The sequence below is a fragment of the Egretta garzetta genome, unplaced genomic scaffold (assembly GCF_000687185.1).
Source record: "Egretta garzetta isolate BGI_Z169 unplaced genomic scaffold, ASM68718v1 scaffold51, whole genome shotgun sequence".
NCBI classification, from domain to species: domain Eukaryota; kingdom Metazoa; phylum Chordata; class Aves; order Pelecaniformes; family Ardeidae; genus Egretta; species Egretta garzetta.
Window position 1 is genome coordinate 2,509,283 of NW_009258549.1, and position 10,266 is coordinate 2,519,548.

Genomic DNA, 10,266 nt, shown 5'->3' on the forward strand with positions numbered 1-10,266 from the left:
TCTTTCCTCTCTCTCTCCAAAGACCATGCTCCTTCTCTAAGCTTTCTCCTTCCCTCTCTCGAACATCCAGGACCTGCTGCCTCACCTCCAAACAGGGAGCAGAAGCCTGTTAGGTAGGCACCATTGCCTTCTAGTGGGGCATCACTGCATGACATCCATACCCTCACACTTCTGCACCTGACACTACCCTGCTCTTTCTTTGCCCGCATCTCAGCCTCATTCGTCTCAGGGAACAGACACAGTGGGACAGAACTTGCAGAGCAGAGGCAGATGCGCCATTGCTAAATGTGCTCTGCTGTTAGTTCACAGGGGTTTTCAGGCCACTCCAGCCATGCTCTTTTGCATCGTCAGTGTGTTAGCTTCGTTGCGGCCAAGCCAAACTGATTTCCAGCAGCAATAACTCAGCAGCAAACAGGAGAAGGAAGCATCCCATTGGTAGTGCCCTCACTGCAGTAGGATCTAACCATCTTCTGGGGCAATGTGCTGCATGCCTTCAGCATGAGCATGCCCCAGGAGTGGGCGTATAGCACACAGGGCATTGATGGAGGCAACTTGAGAGGCCTCCGCCTGGGTTATCTCTGTCAGCTCTTGGCATGACTGGGTCACTCTCTCTACTGCTCTTCCCAGAGCAGAACTGAATGTGCAGATTGTTTAGATGGGGCTTGAGCTTTTATTTAACAGACTGCCCCATTTTCATGTTATCAAAACAGAAAGGCGCTTCATTTTGGAACACAAGTTTTGCAATGGCTTTTGGTTTTTAGGACAGTCATGCTCCTAAGTGGGAGACATCAGCAAACTGCAGTTAAAATCTACTTTTGGGCAGAATGTTCCCTTGTGCTATGGCAGCAGGATGAGGGATGCTGCTTCTCATCTAAGAAGCTGATGCTCCCAACTGGTTGTGGTGGTCTCAGCACAGAGAGGTGTCCCCAGAGGAGAGGGGGACCTTGACTTTGCCCACTTGGCTCTGATGGGAAGATTCACAGTCCATGTGCCCCGGGAAATGCAGTGAACAGCCATGGCTCCTTGCTCTGAATTTCTGTGCTTTTTTTCCAAAAAATTACCTCATGCCTTAGCAGTTAGCAGCTTGGCTCATTTAGGAAGTTAAAATAAATTACAACGGGGTTTTTTTATTAGTTTAGGAGCTAAGTAAAATACTGGTTGCCTCATTAATTCCAGTTAGCTCCCCTTAACACATGAGATGACTACTCTCATACTGCCCACATAAAACTGCAGACACATCAGATACTACAGCCATCAGCAGAACTCAGCTGGTCCTTTCCGTATGTGAAACACAGCTCTCCCAGGAGAGCTTTAAGAGATGACCTTTTAACACATGAATCGTGGGTTGATTTAGTGGTTAGGGCTAACTGTTACTAGAAGGACATGAACATACAGACTTCCCTGTTATACTACTGCATAAAATTGTATGTATATGTGATATGCAATACATACATATGTAATGTATAGGGCAGAATGAAAGTGTCAGGCCTTTGACATACAGAGAATGAAGGAGCAGAGATCCACGTATTACTATCTTCAGACATCGACCCCTAGGCTCTAGTAAAGACAACAGAGAGTCTGAACCCTGTATCAGACACGCCATAAGCTACTCTCTGCAGGACCCAACCTCTCTCCGCTGGTTTGAATAGAGACTCAAATTTGACAGCTGAATTTCAATGGCATGAATGTCCCTCATGGTATCTTCCCTAGGGCAGTGTTCCACCTCCCACCACTTTTTGTTATGTGTGCGTGCACCCACACCCGCATTATCCACATACACGCATGTATACACACACATTAGTTTTGAGCTGATCACTTAATCTTCTCTGTCGAAATCAGAGGAAGGTCTCTACACAAATGTGGTCTGAAGAAGCTTTCAAACCCATACATGGCAGGAAGAAATAGGCCTCAAATTTGGCTGTCAGATTACATCTTTTAAGTGACCTTTCTCAGCTACAGCTCCAACTGATCAAATATCTAGATGTTTCACATCTCTGTCACCAGCAGAGAAACCGTTTCTTGTAAAGGAACAGTCTTCTAGTCCAGAAGCCCCTGCAACCCACTCAGGTGCAGCTGCAGCCAGGCAGCTGTGTTCTTGTGTAAGGCAGGTGGCTGTCTGCAGTTTTATGCAGGCATGATGCTAGGTCCCATGTCCAACACAGTAAGTGCCAAGTTTTGAAGGCCAAGTTTTCAAGGTTCAATTGACAGGCAAGGCCCGCCAGCATCCAGTCAGATTGCAGCAACTGAAGTGACAGGTTGCACTGAGGATTCAGACTCACAAAGTCTTGCACTTGAAAGGAAGCAGCTTAATTTGGCTCCTGGAACAGTGAACCGTCTATGGGGGAAAAAAGTGCTTCAAAGCGTGCTTCAGGAGCACTGTGTTTCTCTGATGTCCATCTCCTCTCCTCTCCTGACAGCCCAACCAACAGGACCAGGTAGAAACGAGTCATAGCGAGGTTCCCACATGGCTTCCTAGGATTTAAACTTGAAGTAGGCTTCAACTGTAGTGAAGGAAAAAGGTGGTGCATTAGGGCAATACCCTGAACTTGAGTGGCATGAGGGGAGGGAAACAGCATCCAGGCACTTACTTGCATATTCCTGTGGTGTCATGGCCTGGTTGATGACACTAGTGAAGGCTGCGATCCAGTTCAGCTGGTCAGTCTCTGTCTCGCAGGTGAAGAGGTATTCCCGGTCGGGGGTGACAATGGTGAGGCCATAGTGCCAAGAGAAGTTGCCCTGTGTCCCTGAAGGCAATCCCTTCTGGACGCTATAGCCATTCTCTCTGCTGCCCACAAATACCTCACCCTTAGCAAACGCATCCTGCACATCAGGAAGGAAAGAGAAGGATTTACGGAATCCCAGAAGGATTTACGGAATCCCAGAAGAACCGGGGAATAATAGCAGTGCACCTAAGGACAGGAAGAGGACCAGGGATGTAGCAGCAACAAGATTTGAAGGCGGTCAGGAGATTCAGAAGAGCAGGGAGGCTATGCTCAAAGCCAGCAGCGGAAAGGAAAGTTTAAGAGCGTAGATATCAAGAGGTCTGCGATAGGAACTGTTGCTCCTGTCTCTCTGTGTCACCCCCCATGTCATTCTCCTCCCCATCACCACCTTTACACCGCTGCCCTCCCTGTTCTCATTGTCTGCAGGCAGTGAAACAAACAGAAAGCATGGGATGAACTAAGTGGGATGAAAGGGGAAGACCCAGAGTCCATTCAGAGCAGCGAGGCAACCTGCAAGCCTCCCTTAGTGCAGAGCAAAGGCTCTGGTTGCAATGTGACCCGGCCCTCAGCACTGTTGCCTGCAGCTGCCAGAGGTCAGATCTCCCCCTCACCAAAGGGTCCTTGAAGTACATGAGCCTGCGGTGATCCAGTGTGAACCAGCGCTTCTTAAAAGCCTCTCTCTGCTGTGAAGGGAAGAGGTGACATATGTAAGGGGACAGTGCCCTCTGCCGCAAGCTGTGCGAATGGATACCCAAAATTTATCCCAACCACTTCAACCAAGCCCCTGCCTAAACAGCAACCTCCTCCTCACCCTTTCTGAGCTGTGAGTGGGGATCAGTATCGGGTTTTTCAGTCCCAACTGCTGTCCCCAACTCTTGGACTTCTGTGAAGGACCCCAGAGTTGAGACAGGAGAAATCTAGACGCTAAATACCTGTACGGTCACGCACACACAGACACATGCAGAGAGATCTGTTGTTCTGGGAGAAAACGGGGACTTCATCTACTTTCACACGTGTCCTTCCCCTTCCTTTTATTCTCCCCTCCCTTGGTGCACACACACTGTTCCCACGGGTGTCTAAAGAGTCAGGGGGGAATGGGGAAACAGCAGGAGAAAAACATTGAAGTAGGGAAGGTCAGTGGCTCTCTGGCAGGTCCCTGATAGATTTTTTTTTCTCCCACAGCAGCTCACCTTGGGACCAGTCTTCTCCATGTATCCCTCCTTCAGGAAGTTTCTTGTCAGTCGATTTTTAATCTGACAAGAAGGCAAGAGTAACTTTTACTTAGACTTAGTTCCTTTGCTATTCGTTTTCACCCCCCACCCTTCCTTCTATTCCCCCAAATTCAGCCACTTTTTAAATTCACGTTTGCAGAACTGCCTTGCCAGGAGTCACTTTTGTCTCCAAAGTGCCCAGAAACAGCAAAGAGAGGTTCTCTGGCCATTTCAGGCCCTTTTATGCACACTTTCTCATCCCTCTATCTAAACACTGCAACTTCCACTTCTGTACTGGGGATCTAATAGTAACTAATGGGCTCTTTTATCACATAACTGAGTACCAGCGGGAGACTCAGCACTGCGCTCTAGTGCTGCCTTACCTCATTATCACTGGCAATGGGAAATGCTACCTTCAGATAATGGAACTGCACAGAGCGAATGGCATTGAACCAGTCCACTACCTCCTGAGAATGGAAAAGGACAGGACAGAAAGCTTAGCCAGAGCAACAGTGAGCCATCTAAATTTACCCAGCTGCACCCAACCCTATGCTAACTACAAACACAGCCAGCTCTCCCTCCCCAGCACCTACAGCATCTCCTTCACACACACACAGCCAGCACGGCTGCCCCATTCCCCGCATGCACAGGCAGTGCATCTGCACATCTTCTACAGCAGCTCCTCCCACACAAACTGACTCAGCCAGTGCTCCTGCCCTGCTCCCTGCAAGCAAAACTCTCTCACAGGCACACAAACACAGAGCCAGAACCCCCCACCCTGTTACCTACAGCAACTCACACATGCACACCCCGTCCTACCCACGCTTCAGACTATTCAATACCAGAAGCTTTTCAAACCATCTCAATTGCTTTGCAGTGTTTGATGCTGAAACAAGATACCTTTCCACTTTCATGGTAGACAAATATATTCCGTGTTTTGTTGTCTTTGAGATAGGTGATCTGCAGGCCATTGGGGTTCCCAATCTTCACTGGCTGGAACGTAGCATTGATGACATCTATTTTAACATTGATTTTGGGTTCTTTGGCCTGAGAACAGAATGGCCTTGGTCATGCATGAGCAATTCTAGTGGGAAAGAGACCTGAGCTGACCTAATGGAGTAAGGCAGGGTCAGAGGGTGTTAAAATGTAATAACTGCCCCTTCCCAACCAAACTGTTGTAGCACACACTCCCTTCATTGTGTGGTGTGCTCAAGCCCAAACAGTGGCCCAGCCCTTCCAATGTAGATTTGAGCTGTGCCTACTATGGAACTGCCAGTGAGATGCTAAGAGTGCATCTGACTTTACAGCTGAGCCAGTCTAAAGGCTAACTGACCCCAAAAGGGAAACCACCCTAAGCCATTCCCTCCCTTGCAACAGTATACTAGCACTTGCCCCATTCATTTCAGGGCAATGAGTAGTCCTCCTCAAAAAACCCCAAACAACAGGGTTTTGCCAACTTGGCTCACAGTGAGGTGAGGCTGTTTCCAGGGATGGTGCAGGATTAAACAGCCAGGCAAAGGGATAGGGGTGAAGTGAAAGATCAGCCCTTTTATCAGCAGTGAGGGAAGGATGTAGGGAAGTGCAAAGGGAGGACATGGGGAAAACGTCACCCTGACAGTAGGAAGCGGACCCCTCTCCTTGGTGACATGTTTCTGTATCATCCCCGGGCCTGGGATGAGCAAGGCAACCTCAGAAACATGCGTAGGAAATAGAAATGTCTCTGTGACCCTGCTGCCCTGGGTGGAGTATGCACTGAGGTGGGTGTTGACCACCATACTCACATCCTGCTTGGTAAAATACTTCAGACATCCCTCTCTCTCAGACAAGAGGAACTTGCGGGGTAGGAACTGCCCGTTGTCTCGACCTCGCTTCCAGAGGATGCCTTCCTTCACCCCTAGGAGCAGAAAGGCCACTTTTAAGAGCATTCCCCCACAGGCACAGCAGGCATCAGATAGCTGCATGCAGCCTGGGGTCCCAGCCACACCTCTGGGATAAAGCACATGATGGACTATTGCTGAGAACAAACACCTGAGAAGTAGAGGTCTCACCTCTGACTTACAACTGAAGATGGTGATGTTCCTGGGTTTGCAGCCCAGATAAACAGTCACCAGAAGACATTCCCAAATGCTTCCCACGTCCTAGTCCACTCCTACTACTGCCTGACAGTGTGAGAGCTGTTTCTCTGGTGAACACCAGAGTCCTAGCCCACGCAGACCCTGGCGTGGGACCAAAACTCTTCCCACTTGACTCTTCAGGCCCTTGGGCTCCAGCGCCTTGTGTCACAGCACTGGCAGTGACATTTCAAAGACAATTGCTGTTGTTGGAGGGTGTAGCACGTAGCAGGACAGAAATTCCTTACTGCAGAGGTCTGGCTCCACCAGGACAGCACAAATGCCTTTGAAAAATGCCAGCTGGTAATACCAAGCTTGGAAGCAACCCGTGGCAGTGCTAACCTGCACTGCCCACAATTTAAACTCCTCCAAAACAATGCCCTGTAAGTACCAGATGGGTTCTCAGGAGTACCTGTGGGGATTTGCCACACTGACACTATGAGCTTTCTCCTCATGGTGTTCAGAAGCTTCCAGCAAAGGCAACAGGCAGGATATTTTGATGCTGTGCTCTGCTCTTACCATCAGAATATGGCAGCTGTTTTCCTGGCTCAGTGAACTCTTTGCGTTCATATTTGGCCCGTATCCACTGTTCTCTCAGCACTCTGGGGAGAGAGGTGACAGGTAGCTCAGAAGCAAACTAGAGGAACCCAGAACAGACCTTCCCCCTTTTCTTCTGTATGCAGCAACTTACTGGCAGTCCTTGTAGGTTGGCTGGTAATAGTAAATAGGGATGTGAGCTTCGTATGTGGCTTTGGTCACAGCATTCCCATGCTTGGCCAGAAACTGCGGAGTTAGACAGAGAGTTAGTGCCTTCCCTTTGGTGCAGACTCACGTTGGGCTTTTTCTTTCCTGACACTACAGGGCTAGATGCACACTGAGCTCTGCTGGAGCATTCTCCTTCCTGTCCATTTCAACATCCCAGCAAAGTCTGCCTACAGAAAGGTGGATCTCAAAGGTCTTGTCCACTCTCAGGAGTTACATTGGTTGCACCCGAATCAACAGAATGCCATCAATGTCACTTCCGTGGGGCTGGGTGCACACACATTCAGTGGATTTGCTGCCATGCCTCACATCTCCGGGGAGCCCAAGTTCAATGACAGCTCTGCAATGCCGTCTGGGGGACATTCCAAAACTCTTTGCTCATCTCCAAAAAGCAGCAAGATACAGATTATTTTCTTTGGATCCCCAGAAAATTTTTTCAGTCCCCTAAAGATTAATGGGTTGAGGGGGGTATAAACAGGGAGAAGACAAGTTCCCACGAATGCCATTTTTCTCCAGAGATCACATTTTATCTGGAAACTCTTCTCGGAGCATGGAATTGCCCAAGATTTTCCCCTTGGACTGCTGAAACCAAGAGGAGACATTGAGGCTGGATGGTGCTGGCAAGTGGGAAATGAGTCATCTGGAGAGACAAAAACCCTGAGCCTTGGCAAGATACAATTGCAAGAGCTCTGCCTTTGCCATAAAGTAAAAGGACATGGGGAGACACATAAGGCAAGTGCTTCATCCCTCTCCCAGTGGATTATAGGGAGTTATCCTCACTTAAGTATCCAGGGCATGAGTAGCAAAGGGAGTAGGTATCAGATTAAATCTCAATTCTGTGAGACCAAAGGGTTGATTTTTCCAGGACATGTTAAAGTACGGCCTAGACCCAACCCACCTGACACACGAGTGGGGATAAAGGTCTCACCTGCACCTGAGCATCGTCCCAGTGGTCCATCTTCAGGGATTTGACTTTGCTGATGCTAGGGATGTTGCGATGAATTCCTGAGCAGCTGAGGCATATAAAGACACCCAAAGTAGAGGATGCCCAGTCAGGATCTGAGGGTATAAAAAGGGGTATGACTAGAAGTGGTAAATTCCCCCAAAAGATATGCCTCAACTGAGAACACAGTCCAGAGAAACAGAGCGCTGGGTGACCACAGTTTCATCGCGCTGGGTGACCACAGTTCCATTGTGCTGGGTGACCACAGTTCCATCTGAGCTAATTAATTAACACCCAAGGTACAGGCAGGAAAAAGCAAAGCTGTTAGTCCCTCATTCCCCCTACTTCAACCGCTTTATCTGAATCTCTATTGACCTGAACCTTGAAAAACTCCAAAGTGCTCTGTGAACTCCCTTTGCATAAAGGGTCACCCAAGATGAAACTGAAACCACCCCTGGGAAAAGACTCCAGGAGCTTTTTAGTGCAACACAGTGAACACCCAACAGTATTTAGTGCTGAAAGCGGAAAGCGGCCTTGAATCCAAAATTCTCCAGGGAGAATTTAATTCTCCAGGGAGAATTTAAGAAGGTGAAATGATACTAATTAGCTCAGTCTTAATTTGGCTTGGGTGGTACACTCCACGTGCCCCTTTTGGGAGGAGTATGATGGGTGTTTTTAGCAGCACCTGTAGGATCTCAAACTGGATACCCTTTTGAGAGGGCAAGCCCTTCAGTAAACCTCCAAGACGCCTGTGGCAGGTTCATAGCTGAGTCATGGAGGAGACAATACCCTCCTGAATCATGCCTTCTTTCTGGAGCAGTTAGGATTTCACTGGGAGCTTTCCTGTCAGGTCCTGACTGGGCATGACCTTGATTTGTATTTGAGATCTGACTACAGCCCACAGTACTGCAGCTACACAGGCCCTGCTCATCTGGCACTACCGTGTCCCCGTCCTTCTTCCCACGGGTGCTGTGGCAGCATCTCCTTCCTCCTCCCTTGCCAAGTCACCTCCAGGGTGAGGAAGCGAATATCCAGGCAGAGCGATGCCTCTTCTCCCTCTCTGTCCCAGGCTCCTGCACAGTCAGATAGACGGCACCAAACTGCTGCTTAGAGACCAACCCCTGCTCCCTCTTCCTCCAGCAGCCCTTGGGGACTCACCTGGCTTCCCGCAGTCTGCACACAAAGAGTTTTCTGCTCTTCTCCACACCTCCTTCAGGGCCTTCATTCTCCTCTCGTTGCCTCCAGCCATCATGACCAAATGCTATCCCTCTGGGCAGGGCAGAGTCAGGAGGGCGGCTGCCTGCGCCTTCTGCACCTGCGGGCCAACCTGCCTGGTGGCCCAAGGGAGAAGGAGCCACCAGAGAGCCAGAAGCTCTTGCAGAGGGAGGAAAAAGAAGGCAGAAGAAGCAGTAAGGTTGTAAGGTTAACGGAAAGAGCGTAGAGGCCTGACGGCACACCTGAGCCGGCGAAGCTGAGCACAGGCAGGGACGAAGAGGCTGGAGGCTCAAGTGCGCCCAGACTGTGAGTGAGGAGGAGAAGACCTGCCCCATGGGCGTGGAGGGAAGTGCAGCAATTAACCACAGAACTGGTTTTTCCGCATTTCTGCTGGTGAAAGGACAGGCCAGGAAAAGAGCACAAGCAGCAAGAGAGCTGATAAAGGCAAGGCGGCGTGGGATGAGCGGCCACTAGGCCGTGTCAGGACTCGTCACACTCCACGGGCCAGGGGGTTGGCTTTGGCTACCCCCGCAGCACTTTCAGAGCTTCCACCAAAGTCAGCTGGCCACCACACAAACATTACACCCATTTTTAGGGCAAGGACTGTAAGGCAAGAAAGGTTCAAGAGTTCAGCCGAACTCACTCAAGCCAGCAGCCAAGAACATGGCAGCCCTAATGCGCCCACCTACTCATGCCAGTACCTCTCTCCACCATTGACTGTAGAAACCATGGCTGCTCAGCCAGGTCCTGCATCTTGGGGACTCACATTTGGTCCTCCAGCTAAGAGCAGCACCGGTGCCACTGACGCCAAGCAACGATGACAGCTTTGAAATAAACTGTCAGACCTTTATTGAAGAAATGCAGACGTTAAATATTTGGAGGAATGATCTTTATTAAAGAGATACAGATGTAAAATACCCGGAGGAGTGGCAGAGCGGGTCTCAGGGCGAGAAATCAGGTGCCCTGCTGGCCCCACGTAAGGCATCTCCCTAAGAGCCTTTTGCCAGGAGGGAGCTGAAGAGGAGCAGGAGCTGGAGGTCCCCAAGCCTGAAGGAGGCCCCCAAGCCTGAAGGAGGCCCCCGCTGGAGCCCCAGGCTGGGTGCCCGGGCTGGCGGCAGACACCTGCAAGGCCCCGACAGCAGCTTGGGAGGAAAAGCACACCAGGAGTGCATGAGGGGACACACACCGGTCCCACACACCAGTGGGACAAGAAGACCCGATGTCGGCCTCACCGCTCTGTCAAGCTGCCCCACAGCCAAGGCAGCGGCCCCGGCGTGGCCTCCCTCCCTCTCACCCCACCG

At 50.2% G+C, this 10,266-nt stretch overlaps 2 protein-coding genes across 2 annotated transcripts in view; one reads left to right on the plus strand and one right to left on the minus strand.

Annotated features, from left to right (window-relative positions):
• Window positions 1–1,772: 1,772 nt before the first annotated feature.
• On the minus strand, window positions 1,773–9,253 carry LOC104134310 (arf-GAP with dual PH domain-containing protein 1). Its single transcript, XM_009647836.2, has 11 exons — window positions 8,909–9,253; window positions 7,736–7,866; window positions 6,737–6,828; window positions 6,565–6,647; window positions 5,716–5,828; window positions 4,835–4,981; window positions 4,318–4,401; window positions 3,914–3,976; window positions 3,335–3,406; window positions 2,589–2,820; window positions 1,773–2,501 (listed from the first exon to the last, which is right to left on the minus strand). Exons 1-11 carry the CDS (start codon window positions 9,000–9,002, stop codon window positions 2,473–2,475), a joined length of 1,140 nt encoding a protein of 379 aa, XP_009646131.2. The 5' UTR covers window positions 9,003–9,253; the 3' UTR covers window positions 1,773–2,472.
• NOL12 (nucleolar protein 12) overlaps window positions 9,009–10,266 on the plus strand; it is a 5,092-nt gene continuing 3,834 nt past the window's right edge. Inside the window, exon 1 of the mRNA XM_035903178.1 lies at window positions 9,009–9,159. Within this exon, the coding sequence (XP_035759071.1) occupies window positions 9,009–9,159 (151 nt within the window). The remainder of the gene's footprint in view (window positions 9,160–10,266) is intronic.